Below are 20034 nucleotides of genomic sequence, written 5' to 3'. Positions count from 1 at the left end.
CCTTCCATCATGGCTGACTTATTATCCCTCTCAATCCCATTCTCCTCCCATCTCCCCATAAGCTTTGATGCTCTTGCGAATCAAGAACCTATCAACCTCCGCTTTAAATATCCCCAAAGACTTGGCTTTCACAGCTGTTTGTGGCAATGAATTCCGTAGATTCACCACCCTCGAGCCAAAGAAACTTCTCCTCATCTTTGTTCTAAAGTGTTGTTCCTGTATTCTGAAGCTGTGCTGTCTGCTCCTCGATTCCTCCACCACAGGAAACATTTTCTCCAGGTCCTCTCTATCTGGGCCTTTCAATATCTGAAGGCCCTGATAATTCTGACATTTGCCCAGCTCTGCAAAAGCTTGAGAATCACATCACAGTTTGCATTTTATTTTCTCAATGAGGTGTTATTGCGTGACAAATGATTAATTTGATTTGATCCATATCTGTAGTGTGAATGTGTAAAATTAATTAACTGTGCCATTAATCAGTAGCTTGAACCCTAAAAGGAGGTTGTTATTCATTTAGATGGAAATGCAGAGCCCTTTTAGAATAACTGATCTTGGTGAAAGCGTTGTGGTTGAAGTTAGAACTGCTGCTTTAAGTTATATAAGAACAGATTGCTATCAATGATCAAAGGATTAGGTGGGCTCATTTCTAAAATGCAGTGATGGCTTTGAGTATTTTGGTTAGAAGCTGGTTTGTTTTATTTTGAGGATTTGCATGTCTGCTGTTTCTTGGATAGTCATTTTTTGGTGGGAACAGAGTGGGGAAGGTACCTTTGTACAAACCTGTGTACTTTCTCAATTTGATCTCTGCTTCCAGTATGCCCTTAGTGGGTCACAAAAAACAATAACGAGAGAAACTAGAAACTAATTATTCACTTGTTCATACTCATTGTAATGCTGAATTGAACATTAATTTTAGTACATTTTGAGAGAAGCTAGGTAGGTACAAGGAAGAAATAAATAAGGTTATACTCATAGGATAGGAAAGAGGCATAGGATAAAGAGTGCTAGCAGACTGAGGTTGTAGTCCAGTTGGCTATGATCTTACCACAGTCTCTCAGGGTCATTTACTGTATCTGGTGCTCCCAGGATGGTCTTTTCCTACGCTAGTGAGTCCCGATGCAGATTGGGTTCCACTTTGTGGAGCACCTTTGCTCTGCCCACCACAACAGTCAGGATTTCCTCTTATTTCAATTTGACTCCCCATTCCCTCACTGTCTTGCCTCTTCTACTGTCACAGTGAGGCAAAACTCAAGTTGGAGGAGAAACACTTTATATTCTGTCTGAATAGCCTCCAACCCAATGTCATAAATATTGATTTTTCTAACTTCTGGTAACCACTCCCCTCTTATCCCATGTTCACCTCTTTTTTTTAACTTTTTTTTCTTTATAAACCCCCCCCCCCCCCCCACCATTCTGGATGCCCTTTCTCTTTACCTGTGAGTCTTGGGGTCATTTATCGTGCTCGGTGCTCCAGATGTGGCTTCCTGTACACCCGAATATAAGACCATTCTATGCTCAGTCCACCAGAACAAACAAGATCTCCCAGTGGCCACCCATTTTAATTCCACTTTCCAATCCCATTCCGATATTTCTATCCATGGCCTCCTCCATTGCCGTGATGAGGCCACACCTAGGTTGGAGGAACAACTCCTTCTATTTCAATTGGGTAGCCTCCAACCTGATAGCATGAACATCAATTTCTCAAACTTTTGGTAATGACCCCCAACAACCCTCTTTCTCCATTTCCATTCACCTTTTCCCTCTCTCACCTAATCTTCTTGCCCGCCCATCGCCTCCCTGTGGTGCTCCTTCCCCCTTTTTTCTTTCTTCCATGGCCTTCTGTCTCTTTCACCAATCAACTTCCTAGCTCTTTACTTCATCCCTCCCCCTCCAGGTTTCACCTGTCACTTGGTGATTCTCTCTCCCCTCCCCCCACCCTCCTCAGCTTTTTTTTTCCAGTCCTGCCAAAGGGTTTTGGTTCAAAATGTCAACTGTATTTTCTTCCATAGTTGCTGCCTGGTCTGCTAAGTTCCTCCAGCGTTTTGTGTGTGTTACTATGTAAGACCTACCTTGGTTGATTCTACCGAAGTGCACAACCTCAAACCTATCTATATTAAATTCCATCTGACATTTTTTCAGCCCATTTTTGCAGCAGATACAGATAAGACCATAAGACATGGGAGCAGAATTAGGCCATTCAGCCAATCGAGCCTGCTCTGCTATCGCAATTTGGCTGATCCCGGATCCCACTCAACCCCACACACCTGCCTTCTGACCATATCCTTTGATGCCCTGATCAATCAGGAAACTATCAACTTCCGCCTTAAATATACCCATGGATTTGGGCTCTACCGCAGTCTATGGCAGAACATTACACAGATTCACTACTCTCTGGCTAAGAAAATTCCTCTTTACCTCTGTTCTAAAAGGTTGTCCCTCAATTTTGAGGCTGTGCCCTCTAGTTCTGGATACCCCCAGCACAGGACACACCCTCTCCACATCCACCTTATCTAATCCTTTCAGTAGGTTTCAATGAGATCCCCTCGCATTCTTCTATAGGCTAGTGGAAGGAAGGAGCACCTTAGCTTGGTAGAAACATCTCTCTACCCCGTCACCCAGAAAAGTTACTATAAATTACAAATAAATAAGTAGTGCAGAAAATGAATAGTGTGGAAGCGTTCATGGTCCATTCAGAAACTGATGGCAGAGAGGAAGAAGCTTTTCCTGAAGTATTGGGTGTTGGGTCTTCCGGCTCCTGTATCTCCTCGCTGATGGTAGTAACAGGAAGAGGGCATGTTACAGGTAGCAACGTACCTGAATGCTCGATGCAGCCTTTGTGAGTCACCTCCTTTTGGTGGTGGGAGGGTTGTGCCCAGGATGGAGCTGTGAGGTCTACAACCCTCTGCAGGTATGTTATGTGTTGGAACCTCCATTCCAGGCAGTGATACAGCCAGTCAGAACGCTTTCCACTGTACATCTGCGGAAGTTTTGTGGCTTTCTGTTGTTCTGCTCCATTTGTCATCCACTCTCCTCCTTTCAATATCTGTCGCTTTCCTCCACCTTCTCACTGTAAATGCATGTCCCTGAGTATTTCAGAGGCACGAGTCCTGATCTATGTTCTTGGCCCAAAATGTCGACTGTTTATTCCCCATTATAGTGGAGAGCGAAGAGCATGACAAGGCACAAAAGACGTCATGGTCATCCACTGCAACCAAGGAAGACTCTAGTTGTGATGACTACCTGTACTATTGGACCCAGACTTCTGAGGTCAAGAAAGTGGAATTGCTGCTGTGCAGTAATTTAATTCCACACCCTCCCCCACCCCCCCCCCCCCCGCGCACCACCACTTTAAAAACTCTTACGCAGGTTTTACTGACTGACATGGTTGGATACGACGGTCGATCAGTCATGGACTACAAACAATCATGTTCATTTCTGTGCCTTAGCTTGTTTTGAGATCACACCTCATGAGTTATAAATCTCGTGAAATAAGTCAATAGGAATTCATTGTAGTATTACTTCAGTGTCCAAAAATATTGCACTGGTTGATAAGTGAAATATTTATAAAAGAGCGCATTCTGTAGTAGTTAAACCAAAGTTTCAAGTTGTCGATACCAATTAGTTGATGAGCCTTCTAAGAATAATCCATGGTTAATTTGTTCTGCTTTAAGGTTTTCCAAGGGACAGATCAGCAACTTCGAGACAAATATTACAATCACCAGAGAACAGTGAGTGAGAAGGAGAGGCTGCTGAATGATCGTCAGCGTGAGCTTGAACGTATCAATCACCGGTTTCAGAAACTCAACAGACAGAAATCAGAAATGTTGATTGAGCAAGGTATGACCTACCAATGGGATTTGTGAATGGAACTCTTCATTTTCTGTACAGTGACAGTATGTTAGGGTCTCTACTGTTTTACTGTTCATCAGATGAATTGATTTTGTTCCATCATTAAAGATCAAATTCCTTTTATTGCGCACTCTGATGAATCACTGCTTGAAACTTTGGGAGGAATGAAATGCTCTGTACTGAACCGGTTGTCACCTCAACAGCGATTTGTAGAGAAGGTCAGGGAAATGTAATGTACACTCACGTTTAACCTTTGGACGTGGATGGTTGGGTAGGGACAAAGGAGACAAACTGGTCTTGAGGGATCGAATCTGATTGTTGTTTTGTGATAAATGATATTCTCAAAACATTTTTGGCTAACATAACCCCAACCCCTCCCCTATGCAGTGCTCTACACACACATGCACCCACAAACCCATACTATCCTACCCTTCACCCTTGCTCTCAAATAGGTTCCAGTAACCCAACATCCCCTCGCCATCTGCTTCCACCTATCACGTATCAAAATTGCAACTGCCCCACATGATATATGATTAGCTGACCCACTGATCTTTTGATGTGCTGTGGTTTGTTGTTTTTAAAAAATAAAATGGATATTTAATGAGACTTGGTGATGAGTACCCAAGTGCATTATTTTGGCTTTGAGCTTCTTCAGAATGGATCTTGAGATTGAAGGCTGAAGATTTCCAAGAATTCTGGTAGGTGTCTACTTAAATTCAAGCGCAGTTTATGACTTTATTGGATGTGAGTAGTTCTGTCTCACCAAAGGTTACCCGTTGAATATCGTGTGAGCTCTTTAGTAACAGATCTGTCCAAATGGGAAAATTTGACTTGAGCACGTATAGATTTATTTGGATTCTGAATCAACGTAGGAGACAGGATAGTATAATTTTGATGATGAAAGTTATTTGTATTCTCATGAGTTGATGAATTACCCACCCTCCACCCCACCACCCTGTTCCCATGCCCTTTCAGGACGACTTCAGCTTGAAGCAGATCATCAGCAGGAAAACATCAGGAAGCGAGACTCGCTGGTTCACTCTCTGGCCATGCATCTCAAATTGGATGGCTATGAAAGAGCACCCTTTAGTGATCGACAGTTTGAAAGTTTCCGTCGACAGCTGACTGCTAGGTTGGAGAGAGAGAAGGAAACAGCCAATCAGCTGCTGGTGAGACTTTGCTTTTTTTTGGATGAACTGGTGTTATTTTCCCACCCTGAGTCTGTTCCATTGTACTCTAGCTGGCTGATACAAGAACTTGGTTCACTCTCATCATGTTTGCTCACCTCTACAATATAGGATCACGTCCCAATTTTACCAGAGGTATTGACTATATTTCCTTGTAGCCTCTCACTACAGGCTCATTTCCATCTGCTGATATCTTTGAATAAAAGAGAATTGAAGCTTTGAACAGGTGTGGAGCTCGTGGAGTTCAACGTCAAAAAGTTTAAAGTGATTCAGTTTTGAAGATCAAATTTGAAGGCAGAATACAGGTCTAACGGCAAGATTCTTAGCAATGTGGAGGAACGGAGGGATTTTGTGATTCCCATCCATGGATCTCTCAAAGTTGCCGTGCAAATTGATAGGGTGGTTAAGAAGGTCTATGATGTGTTGGCCTTCATTTTCAGGAGATTGAGCTCAAGAGCCACGAGTTAATTTGCAGCTCTATAAGACCCTAGTTAGGCCACATTTGGAAGGGTCTCGGCCCGAAACGTCAACTGCACCTCTTCCTAGAGATGCTGCCTGGCCTGCTGCGTTCACCAGCAACTTTGATGTGTGTTGTTTGGAATATTGTGTTCACTTCTAGTTGGCTTATGGGAGGATGTGGAACCTATAGAGAGGGTGCAGAGCAGATTTTCCAGAATGCTGCCTGGGTTAGAGAGGATTACTTATGAGGAAAGGTTGAGCGAGCTGGGGCTTTTCTCTTTGAAGTGAATGGAGATGGGAGTGCTTTTGATAGAGGCGTACAAGATGATGAGATGAACCTCAAGGTTGTAAATGGTAGACATACTTTGATGATACATTTACTTTAAAGCTTTGACGTGGCATAGATCGAGGGGATATCCACAGACTTTTTCCCAAGACTGAAATAGCTAATACGGGGAGACATAATTTTAAAGGGATTGCAGATATTAGAAGCAAATTCCCTTACACAGTGATGGGTGCATGGAACGCACTGTCTGGGGGGGGTGGTAGAAGTAGATACATGAGGGACGTTTAAGAGACTCTTAGATAAGCATATGAGCTGTCAGCACAGTCAACATTGAAATCGATGAATAGCCGAGGAAGAAGATAGGCACATGGACGATAGAAAACTGGAGGGCGACGTAGGAGGAAAGGACTATTGAAGTTAGAGTAGGTTAAAAGATCACCTTAACATTGAGGGTTCAAGGGCGTATGTTCTATAGGTGCTAGGTAATTCCCGTTCTCTGTTGTAGTCACTGCAGGCAATACACTTGTAATTTTCTCTTGTTAAGTGTTGCCAGTATTACATTGCCCTCCATTAATATGAATATAACAATTGAGCTACCCATTCTCACAATGCTGATGCAGAGGAGCTTACTGGGTGTAACTTCACCAATGCCATTGTCTCAGGAGTATTTCTTCAGCTGCAAAATAACTTGAGACATTGAGGTTGCGTAACTGCGATGACAGTGTAGGCTGCTATTGAGCCAGATGATAAAACGAGGTTAGCTTTAGAATGAAGTGAAGCACATATAAATAGTTAGAATACTGTTTGCGGTGGAGCTATTCACACAAAATGCTGGAGGAGCTCAGCAGGTCAGTCAGAAATAAAGAGTAAACATTTTGGGCTGAATGTGATGCTGCCTGACCCGAGTTCCTCTGGCATTTTGTGTGTGTTGCTCTGAATTTCCAGTGTTCATGCTGTGGAGCCATGAGTAGGTTTCCTTTTGAAGCTGACGAACAGTGTTCTGACGACCAAGCTAAAGAGTGATCAGAGCTAGCGCGATGTGGTTGCAGCTTGGGGTGTCAGAGTTCGTCTGTGGTGTCCTCTGTAGGGAGTCTCTGCACGTTCCGTTCGATGAGTGCGTGGGTTTTCCCCCCGGGTGCTTCGGTTTCTTCCCATAGTCGGAAAATGTACTTGGGTAGGTTAATTGGCCGTTGTAAGTTGTCCCAGTGCTGTTACAGTTTGGGGCATTGGATTTTGGAATTCGACTCCGGCATCCTCTGTAAGGAGTCTCTGTGTGTCCTCTCTGCAGAATGCATGGGTTTTGCCCCAGGTGATCGGTTCCTACCCTATTGGGAAGGTTAATTGATCGTTGTAAATTGATTGGATTAGGATTAAATTGGGGGGTTTTTAGGGGTTGCTGTGGTGTCACGGCTTGAAGGGCCAAAAGAGCCCATTCTGCGCGGTATCTCTTTAAAAAAAATAAAAATAATGTTACTAGCAGTTATCATACAGAGATTGATAATTCCTCTCAACAGAATGAATACACTGATAAAGAAACAGCAAAACAAAAGCAGATTGATGAGATCAGAGATAAGAAGACAGGACTGGAGCGGACCATCGAGCTGAAGCTGGACATTCAAAGGAGGAAGCAGACTGAGCTGATGAGTATTAAACAGGACCTGCAGCAGCTGGAGGGCTCATCTGACAAACTGCAGGAACTGGACCAGGATCTGAGTAAAGCGGTAAGGCAGCAGTGGGATTACCCTAAAGCATTACCTTTTGATCATTATCTCGCAAAAGTGCACTTAATCTCAGTCAGGACGTTGTGTAAGTGCGCTATCAATCTTTTGTTTTCAGTGCGTGTGAAGTAAAAGGAATTAAATGCTGTGTTGATATCATGCACTGAAGCCTAAGAAGAGGTACCTGTTTTGGGAGAGAGACGATTGAAAAGAATATCCAAATGATTCTGAATATAGAATCAGAGTGGGGTTTATTATCTCTGACGGTACGTTCAGCACTTTGCAAAGTCTTAGGTACATATTCAGTATATAGCTAGGGTGCCTAAGACTTTCTCTTCACCATTTACACCTTGGACTTCAACTATTGCACAGAGTCTTGTCATCTTCAGAAGTTTTCTGATGACTCTGCCATAGTTGGATGCATCAGAAAGGGAGATGAGGCTGAGTATAGGGCTACGGTAGGAAACTTTGTCACATGGTGTGAGCAGAATTATCTGCAGCTTAATGTGAAAAAGACTAAGGAGCTGGTGGTAGACCTGAGGAGAGCGAAGGTACCGGTGACCCCTGTTTCCATCCAGGGGTCAGTGTGGACATGGTGGAGGATTACAAATACCTGGGGATACGATTTGACAATAAACTGGACTGGTCAAAGAACACTGAGACTGTCTACAAGAAGGGTCAGAGCCGTCCTGAGGAGACTGAGGTCCTTTAACATCTGTTGGACGATGCTGAGGATGTTCTACAAGTCTGTGGTGGCCAGTGCTATCATGTTTGCTGTTGTGTGCTGGGGCAGTAGGCTGAGGGTAGCAGACACTAACAGAATCAACAAGCCCATTTGTAAGGCCAGTGATGTTGTGGGGATGGAACTGGACTCTCTCTGACAGTGGTGTCTGAAAAGAGGATGCTGTCTAAGTTGCATGCCATCTTGGACAATGTCTCCCATCCACTACATAATGTACTGGTTGGGCACAGGAGTACATTCAGCCAGAGACTCATTCCGCCGAGACGCAGCACAGAGCGACATAGGAGGTCATTCCTGCCTGTGACCATCAAACTTTACAACTCCTCCCTTGGCGGGTCAGACACCCTGAGCCAATAGGCTGGTCCTGGACTTATTTCCTGGCATAATTTATATATTACTATTTAACTATTTATGGTGTTATTACTACTTATTATTTATGGTGCAACGGTAACGAAAACCTATTTATCCCAGGATCAATAAAGTATGACTATGACTAAGACTTTTGCACTGTACTGTATTTGTCAATGTGGAGCAGACAGTGAGTTTGTAACTCTGGTGGGTGCCAAGGATGCTGTGAATGGTGATGATGCAGCGCATGGGAGGAATGCAACACAAGTGGCAGAGGAGTGCCAGGAACAGTGGGGTGGAGGGTGTGAGTGCAGACACCAGGCAGTGTCATTTGATTCCCATCCATCAGTTTATTGATCATTACAGAATGTCACTCTGGCGATTCCCGCATTCTCCCCTCTCCCTTCACCTTTTCCCAACCATGATTCCCCTCTCCCATAAGACTGTTGGAGTAGAAGTAGGCCATTCGGCCCATCAGGTCTGCTCTGCCATTCAATCATGGGCTGATCCAATTCTTCCAGTCATCCCCACTCCCCTGCCTTCACCCCATACCTTTGATGCCCTGGCTAATCAAGAACCTATCTATCTCTGCCTTAAATGCACCCAATGACTTGGCCTCCACAGCCACTCGTGGCAACAAATTCCACAGTCAGAGGGTGGTAAATCTGAAGTAATTTCTCTGCGTCTCTGTTCTAAATGTACATCCTTCAATTCTGAAGTCGTGACCACCTGTCCTGGACTCCCCTACCACTGGAAATAACTTTGCCGTATCTAATTTGATCAGGCTTTTTAACATTCGGAATGTTTCTATGAGATCCCTCTCATTCTCCTGAACTCCAGGGAATACATCTCAAGAGCTGCCAGACGTTCCTCATACAGTAACACTTTCATTCCTGGAACCATTCTCGTGAATCTTCTCTGAACCCTCTCCAATGTCGGTATATTCTTTCTAAAATAAGGAGTCCAAAACTGCACGCAATCCTCTAAGTGCCTTGAAGAGCCTCAACATCATAACCCTGCTGTTATATTCTGTGCCTCTAGAAATGAATGCAAACATTGCATTCACCTTCTTCACCACCAACTCAACCTGGAGGTTAACCTTCAGGATATCCTGTACAAGGACTCCCAAGTCCCTTTGCATCCCTGCATTTTGAATTCTCTCCCCATCTAAATAAGAGTCTGCCCATTTATTTCTTCCACCAAAGTGTATGACTGTACTCTTTCCAACATTGTATTTCATTTGCCACTTCTTTGCCCATTCCCCTAAACTATCTTAAGTCTTTCTGCAGGCTCTCCATTTCCTCCTGCTCCTCCACCTATCTTTGTATCATCGGCAAATTTAGCCACAATTCCGTTAATCCCATAGTCCAAATTATTGACATACATTGTAAAATGCAGAGTTCCCAACACCGACCCCTGTGGAACTCCACTGGCAACCGACAGCCAACCAGAATGGGATCCCTTTATTCCCACTCTCTGTTTTCTGCCGATCAGCCAATGCTCCACCCATGCTAGTAACTTCCCTGTAATTCCATGGGTTCTTATCTCGCTAGGCAGCCTCATGTGCGGCACCTTGTCAAAGACCTTCTCAAAATCCAAGTACACCACATCTACTACATCTCTTTTGTCTACCCTGCTCCCTGCCCCCTTCCCACTCTCAGTCCACAGTAGAGATCCATACCATAACTCACATGTCATGAAATTTGGTTTTTTTTTGTGGCAGCAGTGCAATACAGAACAAAATTGTTGTAAGCTACTATAAGAAATGTATCAAAATAAATATGTACAAAAAAGAGCAAGAAGTGAAGTAGTGTCTATGGATTCATGGTCCATTTAGAAATCTGATGGCAGAGGAGAAGAAGCTGGTCCTAAAACTTGAGCTAGACTGCTCTTGGAGTAGGCTTGAAGGTTGGCGCAAGTCAGTAAACCGGAGGATCCATACTGTGCTTTACTGTTCTGTGTTTCATATATCTTAAGGTTGTTATAGCCGGGGGTGGTAGTGGGAATGAGCTCCCAATGGCGTGTGCCTCAGATAGCGTCTGACAACTCAGTCTTCCTGTGTGGCTCAGCTGCAGAGTGGGGTGGAACCATTTCTACTGACGGCAGAAGGGGCAAAGGCAAGTTACAGGCACCTTTAGAACCAGGCATTTCGGGCAGATGGCGCTCGTCGGCTGTGGTTGGCAGCTCATCTTTGAGAAGGAGAGCTCTGATCTCAAACCTCCGCTGGCTTGCAGCTATACCCACTCATGGGGAAGGCTTCGGCAGAAAACCCCAAGGAAATGTACTGAGCTGGAGTCTGTAAGGCAGTCCTAGGTAGAGTTCAACGCTGACCGGCAACTCCTACGATGCCACAGGTGCCGACTGTATCGGCCTCTGCCATTCCTATGGATTTATCAGCCGCGTGGAGAGGGGGAGCCTACTGCACGGGTAACAGCTTGCTCTGCATATCATATGGCCCTGGCTTGCAAATCACATAAGACAGCTAGGATGCAGCGTTCATAATCGAACCCCACCAACAGAGGGCTGTAATTTGATTCCAACTCTACCATTTTCCAGATTCAGATTAGTTTATAGTCATATACAGTAGGGTACAATGAAATCTCTTGTTTTCATATAGAATAAACAATATAGTTGGTACTAATAAATACAGTAATATATATAACAAGAAGTGCAAAACATCAGAATGTTGCAAAGATTGAGTGTGAACTGTGGGAATGCAGAAACAAATGCTGAACTACAACAGAATAGCAGAGAGAGATAGAATTAAGAGAACAAGAACGTGGTACCACCGTGGGCAAGGGGTTGTGCTTAAGCTGATTCATTCTGAAGATTGATAGCAGTGGGGAAGAAACTAATTTTAAGTCTGAACCTCCAAACTTACCAGCTCCTGCATCTTTTCCCTGAAAGTAGACGATGAATGGCCAGAGTGCTAGGCATTGTTAGCCTTCTTGAAGCAATGCACCTCAGGTTGTTCTGTTCTTAACAACGTGGTTGTGTCCAAACGTTTAGCATTTTGCTGTATTTATTTCATCAGCAACTTTTATGTGTGTTGCTTGAATTTCCAGCATCTGCAGAATTCCTGTTGTTTACTGTATTTATTTGTCCAGTTTATGATCGCATATGGAGACTGGCTTAAATGCTGTTATCAGTATCCCCAATGCAGTTTGTAGCGATCTATCTACTTCAATTATATTAGGCTAGAAGATGCCCTCTACTGTAGGCCAAGCAGCAGTAAACAGAGTATCTTAGGGGAGTGATTTCCTCAGATTCAGCTTTATTTTGCATTTGCCTAAGTGATGGACATGCTGTCCACAAATCAGTCTACCTGATGGTTCAGGAAAAGTGGGAAGGACTGGAGGTGGAATGGTGAAACCCAGTCAATGAACATTGGTCAGTTAGTGTATATCTCAACCTTAGCAGAAAAAAACTACAAAAAAAACCTCAGCTGATTAAGTAGTGTGCACGTAATAGGAGAAATAATGTTTCAAATCCAGAACAGGACCAAGTTATTATCTGGATTCATCATCTCTTTTATCGTTCAATCTCTCCTGGTTCCCAGACTGACACAGAGCTTCCTTTTGGTTCTTTCCTCCCTTCACTCTTTCTTTGCATACTAAAACATGGTATATTTCCAATTTGCCCTTCCAAGTATTTCTAGTATTTCCCATTTTTATTTTGTATTGCAAGTATTTACAGCATTCTTCATTTGGAGTTTGACATCTTGATTCCTCCTGTTTCACCTGATTGTTAGAATGCTCCTAATTCAGTTACTGAAAAGCGATGTGTAAGCGTTGAAACTACTGGTTCTCTTGGTTTCTGGTGCTTTTTCTCCTCAATTAACTGTCTCTCCTTAGGAGCGTGACCTCGAACGTTCTGTAAAAAGCAGTAACGTGGAAGCTTTGAATATGGAAGTGGCAAACTTGCGGAGAGAAAAAGAAGATCTAGACAGGTCCTTGCGTAAACTGGATCAGGAAATGGAGACGATAAACATGCATACTGCCACTCGAACTCAGATGGAAATGCTGCAAAAAGATAAGGTAAATAATTATGTGTATATTATCTGCTTATCACTGTCACCGTTGTATCTAGTGGTTAATTACTTAGAGGCTTACAAAACAGAAGCGATCTTTCAGTGCACAAAGTCCACAACAGGCCTATCCTACTTTATGTGGACTTAGTGGGCTAATCTCGCACTGAGAAGTCGGCTGTCCACATAAACTCATGCTCTCGTTTTTTTTTGTGTCAGGAGTCTATCTTATTGGTTGTTTGTCAGTCTTTGTTTATGTATAGTTTTTTGTAAGTTTTATTGTATTTCTTCCTCTAAGTGCCTGCTAAACTGTGTATCTCCGGGTAGTATTTACATATCTTGATAATAAATTTGATGACCTTGATTCACTTTATTGTCAAAATATGCATATCCAATACAACTCTGTTATTTGTCTGCTCTAGATGTCATCAAACACAGAAAGACAGTGAGTACTGATGAAAGAAAAGATGTTAATTTCCCCCCCCCAACCGTAATGGAAAAGAAACAAAGCAAAATTTGCAGACCCCAAAATCCCCCTCCTGCTGCACAAAAAAGTCACAATAACAGTCACCGACCCTGTACACATAACAATCCCTGATCCTCTCACTCACAGAAAAACCAGTGACTGTAACCCTAAACACCCAAACCCCCCCAAACACACAAAAATTAACACATTATCCTCCCACCAACCGTCCACAAGAAAAAGAGCACCAAGAAACTGAAGGAAATGAACACAAAGTACAGTCCAATAATCACATAAATCTCAGGATATGGGAAATGTCTCTTCATCTATATATGAGAAGAGCAACCACACGAACTCAGACCTTCTGTAAACAGTGACCGCGGACCTGGGTACATCAGAGGAGAGTGGGAGGAGATGATGGCGGCGCAACGCAGCTCACTGCGGCCACTCCGGTGGTGGTATCTGTTATCTGTCAAGTAGGGTGCCATGCACAATCCTGATTTGATGGAGACAGACGTGAGAGCATGGAGGAACATCTGGTGAAACTTCTGAAATGCCTGCTTCGTTGTCGCTGCTACTGTGTGATCCAGAATCTCCGGACAGGAAGGGCCCAAGTCCTCGGCTTTGCTTGTTGCACGGTGGCCGGGGTGGGGTCGAAGCGCTTGGCAGAGGATGGTGCTCGTTGCTCGGTGTCAGAGGGCTGGTCAGAGGCTCGAAGTTTTCGGTCGGACTCAGAGTCCGCTGTGGTCGGGTGCTCCCAATAGTGCGGCATCGGCAAGTTTGCAGCGCTTGGAGGTTCATGGCAGGGAGAGTTTCTCCCTTCTACCGTCTGCGTGAGATGATGAGGCTATCGGAACTTTGAGACTTTTTTTTTTACCCTGCACATGGTCTGCTCTTTATCAAATTATGGTATTGCTTTGCAGTGTTGTAACTATATGTTATAATTATGTGGTGTTGTCAGTTTTAGTCTTGGTTTGTCTTGTGTTTCTTGTGATATCATTCTGGAGGAACATTGTATCATTTCTTAATGCATGCATTTCTAAATGACAATAAACGAGGACTGAGTAAAATGAGTTGACTGGGCTACTGACTGTCTCTGTTGGGAGGCATTGCTGACCCCATCCGCGTTCACCTCGATGTTTCAGTCTTCCTCACCCCCTTGAGATGGAGTCGTTCATGACCCCGCGCCTCGTCTCTGGTCTTTTCCGCGAGCCAGCTGTGTTCTCAGACCTTTTCGCTCCTCCCGTCTCCGCGATCTCCACAAGGCTGCTCTCTGGACACAGTTCCAGACTGTACATCACGGGCTCCAATAGTTTCCGTAAGACAAAGGAGACGTAAAGAACAAGCAGAAGGTGTAGAAAAAGTGAAAAAATTGTATAGATTTGCAATCTGGAAGATATCACCCGAGAAATCGTTGTTCGCTGGCACCATTTTGACTGGAAGAGATGTTCACTGATCCCATTTTCACCCCCGAACACTCCTCCCAATCTCTACATAACTGATACTCAACAGGCAATCAAAAACATTTTCTTCTGATTCCAGGAAAACTCTAGTTGGTTCAGCATTTGTCTAAATGATTAATAACTGTTTAATATACTGTATATTTTCCCAGTTTGTGCTAACATCTGAAAGCCACTTCCGATACTGTCATTATCAGCAGCCCCAATGCCCTTTGTATAAATCTGTCTGTTCCATTTATATTAGGCAGGAAGTTGCTCTTCTGCAGTATGCCAAGCAGCGGTATACAGACAGGGCTTTTATTTATTGATTGATTGATTGATTAATTGAGAAACAGCATGGAGTGCGCCATTCTGGCCCTTTGAACCGTGTTGCCCAGCAACCCCGATTTTAGCCCTAGCCTCACGGGGCAGTTTATAATGACTAGGTAACCTACCTGGTGCATCTTTGGATTGTGGGAGGAAACTGGAGCACCCGGAGGAAACCCACTTGGTCACGTGGAGAATGTGCAAACTCCTTGCGGGTGGGAACTCAGCTTTACTTCACACTTACCTCAGTATTAGACGTGCCACCCCCCCCCCCACTGCAAATCAGCGTACCCATTAGTTGAAAAATGGTAACAACTGGATGTGAGGTGGTAGTACCCAGTGGTGACAAGTACTTATCTCGATCTCAGCAGTTAGGAATTGAATTATAAAGTTTTTTAGACTAATTTTATTGAGTGCTAAACAAGCAAACTGTAACGTTATAGGAAATAGTCGTTCTTTGGTACTAATATTAACAAATGTTAGACTCATAGAGGACTACACCACAGAAACAGGCACTTTGGTCCAACGAGTCTATTCTAAACTGTTATACTGTCCAGCCCCATCGACCCACACCTGGACCGTAGCCCTCCAATCTAGTCCCATCTATGTACTTATCCAAGCTTCTCTTAAATGTTGAAATCAAACCCACATCCACCACTTCCATGAGCAACTTGTTCCACACTCGCAGCTCCCACTTAGCAAAGAAGTTCCCCTTAAATATTTCACCTTTCACCCTTCGAGTTCAAGTTTTAGGTTTAATTATCAATTAACAATGCATGAAGATAGCCAAACGAAACAGCATTGCTCCAGGGCCAAAGTGCAAAACACATTACCAACAGCACCCAGCACACTACATTGCACATAGCACAAATAGCACATATAGTTATGATTTCAGAAATGCATACAGTCAAAAAGAGGAAAAAAAATATAGCCCAGGACACTTGAGTTGCCCTAGTCCAACTTGTATTTCCACTGAGTGAGCAGCAGAGGGCAGCACTGATGGGAGGGGACAGCCCCCAACCCAGTACGAAATTCAGCGGCACACAGCCACCTCTGGCACCTCCTTCGCTAACCTAGCTATTACCCCTAGCTCTAGTCTCATCTAACCTCAGTGGAAAAAGCCTGCTTGCATTTACCCTATCTATACCCTTCATAACTTTCTATTATCATCATCAGGTGCCATGCCCAGTTTGAGCTTTGACTGCCATGGCCAACACACTCCTGTTTTGAGTCATTGGTATTCATTTCCAGTTCGCTGGCTGCTGTCTCCATCATCATTTGTCTTTGTCTTCGTCTTGCTTTCTTCCCTTCAATCTTTCCCATAATTACTGTGCATTCTAACTCCTCTTTCCTAATCACATGTCCAATGAAGTTACATTGCCTTTTCATGATCTCATACATTATTTCTCTTTCTGTGTTTGCTCTGTTCATGACATCCTCGTTAGATAGTCGTTTCGTCCATGATATTCTTTCCATCCTCCTCAAAAACCACATCTCTGCTGCTTCAATTCGTTTCCCCTTGTTACTAGATATTGTCCAACATTCTGAACCATATAACATAACTGGATAAACGTAACATTTCAGTACTCTGAGGCGGGTTGTCATGCCTAGTTTAGTATTGGTCAGTATACTCTTCATTCTCGTAAAGGTGTCTTTTGCCATCCCTATTCTTCTTTTGATGTCCATGTCACACCTGCCATCTGATGTCACCCAGCTTCTTAAGTAGCAAAAGTTCTGTACTTGTTTTATGTCTTCCCCGTTTATTCTCAGCCTGCAGATAGGATTCTCCTTCTTTTTGGATATCACCATATATTCTGTCTTTTTACAATTGATAGATAGACCCATTTTTGCACTTTCTTCAACAATTATATCAATTAAGTTTTGTAGTTCTTCCTCCGTACTTGCAATTAACACAGTGTCATCTGCATATCTGAAATATATGCAGAAACTTTCTATACCTCTTTCAAATCTCCCCTCATTCTTCTAGGTTCTAGGGAGTAAATCCTAACCTATCAAACCTTTCCCCATGACTCAGATACTCAAGTCCCGGCAACATCCTTGTAAATTTTCTCCACACTATTTCAATCTTATTTACGTCTTACCTGTAGGTAGGTGACCAGAACTGCACGCAATACTCCAAATTAACCCTCACCAAAGTCTGATACAACTTGTATTAACATGTTATGTTACTCCCCCGCCCCACATGTCATAACAGTAAAGTAATTACTTTCTATTTTAATTATTGAGCTCACCCTTCTAATGGTCAATTACTAATTGGTTGCTGATAGATTTGCTGCAGGAACCTTAGATTAACTGAATGTAGCTGGGGGTGAACTGGTAATTAACACACTATTTGAAATCATTACAGACCAAGCCATCTGTTTAAGGGCCCACTTCCTAAATTTCTCACAAATTTTCGGATTGTTATTGGAATGAAAGGATGTAGGATTTGTGCAGGTTAGGGGCACTGAAGTAAAAGATGGAGCCATGATCTTACATCATGCACAAATCATTGACCAAATACTGCTTTCATTTCCTGTCTTTACTGGGATACCAGGTCAGGAGGGATTGGGTCATAATAAATCTGGATAAGTTATTTATTGAGATACAGCACGGAAAGGGCCCTTCTGGCTCATTAAGCCGCACCACCCAGCAATCCGATTTAACCTGATCCTAACCACGAGACAATTTACAATGACCAATCAACCTACCAACCGGTACGTCTTTGGACTGTGGGAGGAAACCGGAGCACACAGGGGAAACCCACGCAGTCACGGGGAGAATGTACAAGCTCCTTACAGGCAGTGTCAGGAATTGAACCTGGGTTGCCTGTACTTTAAAGCATTGTGCTAACCACTACGCTACTGTGGGGCTTTTTGTCTCTAGAGTGAGGGGTGACCTTGTGAAGGTTTACAAAGTCATGAGGGACATAGATAAGTTGAATGGTCACTGTCTTTTTCCCAGGGGAGTCTAAAACTAAAGAGCATAGGTTTAAATTAAGATTTGAAAGAGACCAGTCCCAGTAGAAAACAGGAAATATATGATCATGGCTTATCCTGCAGGGGAAATGGCAGAGGAGGGTACTTAAACTTAAATTGCATTTGGACAAGTACATGGATAGAAGAGTTTAGAACAGGGGTTCCCAACCTTTTTAATGCCATGGACCAATACCATTAATTGAGGAACCCCTGGTTTAGAGGGATATGGACCAAGTGCAATGAAATTGGAGATATCTTGGTTAGCATTGGTGAATTGGGCCAAAGGGCCTGTTTTATGTGCTGTGCTGTATAATCTTACCTTGTGAGGAATGTTCTAAAACTCTCAGTAACTGAGAGAACATATTTTGTTTCATCTTTTTGAAGTGGGTGACCACTTTTCTTTTAAATAGTGACCCCTACTTTTAGACTGTGGCAACAGAAAATATCCTTTCCATGTCTACATTTTCAGCATTTTCTGGATCTTGTATATTCCCTCTCACTTTCTCAGATACATGCTCAACTTGTCCAAACCTGTGCTTTAAAATACCTACATTTTGTTTATCTAATATGTGTAAGGAAACCAATATTATACACAATATTTCAGATGAGATCTTATATAAATATATATATATATATATATATATATATATATAATTTATAAAATTTATATAAACCTGATATAAACAACTGAAGCATAACTCTGTTAATACTTGATTGTAAGTTAAGCCTATTTTCTTAGCAAGTTACCCAAGATGTTTATCACGTTTAGAACTGATGTTATTTAGCAAAATGGTTGTTATGTTCGGTCAAAGTGGCTGCTTTAGTTTCGCCAGATGATGCCACTTGGGTTACTACAATTTCAGCTGTTGACCAAAGTTGTTTTGTAACATTCTCTAGTGGTTAATAAACGTGAAATTTCTTCATTTAGCCTCGAATTGAGAGCTGTGGAGGCTTGCATAATAAATTTACCTTGCTATCGGAGTTTTTAAGCCTTTATATTTGAGATCTAATTAATAGAGAGCAACTCATGTTCACAGTATTATTTATTTACTTCTTAATATTTGCATGATTTGTTGTCTTTTGCACATTAGTTGTCTGACAGTCTTTGTTACTTATAGTTTTCATAAATTCTACCATATTTCTTTATTTTCCTGAAAATGCCTACAAGAGAATGAATCTCAAATTAGCATATGGTGATGTGCATACTTTGATCATAAATTTATTTGGAACTTTGAAATTTGTAAGTCTTTGCCCTGGCATTCTTTGGTTGAATTATTGCCCTTTTTATAAAGAGGGTATCTATTTCATTTGGTTTTGCTGCAGCTGGACTCTGTGTTGATCAAGGAGAGGTCCAATTCCTGAGGGTTTTTTTTTTAATTCTTTGCTAGGCTGACAAGGAGGAACAGATCAGGAAGATAAAATCCCGACACAATGAAGAATTGACAGAGCTGTTGGGGTTTTTCCCTAACAAGAAGCAACTGGATGACTGGCTTCATGCAAAAGCTGGGGAGATTAATCTATGCCGGGATAAACTGTTTAAGCTGAAGTGAGTACTAGATTTGCTGGTCCAGAAGAACTTTGCTGGGATAAGATCTAGCATTGTTAGAATATTGTCGTGACACAGAACATATAGTCATTTTTACATTGAGTTCTTTCAGCACTTTAGTTAGATGCCGTTTAAATGGCACGTAAGTAAGCCACTCATTTTAGGGACTGGATTAACCAAAAGGATCTGTCGTTAGCGTGGGGAATCCTGCGTAGACACCTTACCAAGAGCGAGCTGTTTGTGCCTCTATTTCACATTCCTTAATTTTTGCATTAATGAAAAATTATACAACACATATTGTAAGTAGTTGCAGTCACAGCACTGATCCCTCTGGTTACAAGTTAATAATCTTCAAGTAATCCCATTATCCCTGCTTCCTGCTTATTTACCAACCCCACTTCTTTACTACCCGCGTCTGTTCCCTTTTGACTAAACTTTTATGAAGTGCCTTGTCACCAATGTCATCTACAAACAAAAAACATTTAAAGTTGCACACAGCCCTGCAAAGTCCTGCGATTGAGGGAAGTACAGTTCCCATACCAGGCAGTGATGCAACCGGTCAGGATGCTCTCATTTCTACCCCTGTAGAAAATCCTTAGGATTTGGGGGCCCATACCAAACTTCCTCAACCGTCTGAGGTGGAAGAGGCGCTGTTGTGCCTTCTG

At 42.8% G+C, this 20034-nt stretch overlaps 1 protein-coding gene across 2 annotated transcripts in view; it reads left to right on the top strand.

The window, feature by feature from the left end:
• rad50 (RAD50 homolog, double strand break repair protein) overlaps positions 1-20034 on the top strand; it is a 200868-nt gene that overhangs the window by 65118 nt on the left and 115716 nt on the right. For both annotated transcript variants that reach the window (XM_072264068.1, XM_072264067.1), the window contains exons 8-12: positions 3672-3837; positions 4825-5018; positions 7296-7502; positions 12444-12626; positions 19212-19369. In XM_072264068.1, coding sequence (XP_072120169.1) covers positions 3672-3837; positions 4825-5018; positions 7296-7502; positions 12444-12626; positions 19212-19369 — 908 coding nt within the window. The remainder of the gene's footprint in view (positions 1-3671; positions 3838-4824; positions 5019-7295; positions 7503-12443; positions 12627-19211; positions 19370-20034) is intronic.

Source organism: Mobula birostris, chromosome 7 (genome assembly GCF_030028105.1).
Source record: "Mobula birostris isolate sMobBir1 chromosome 7, sMobBir1.hap1, whole genome shotgun sequence".
NCBI classification, from domain to species: Eukaryota; Metazoa; Chordata; class Chondrichthyes; order Myliobatiformes; family Myliobatidae; genus Mobula; species Mobula birostris.
The sequence above is the reverse complement of the archived record's forward strand: the minus strand, read 5'-3'. Positions and strand labels throughout refer to the sequence as shown.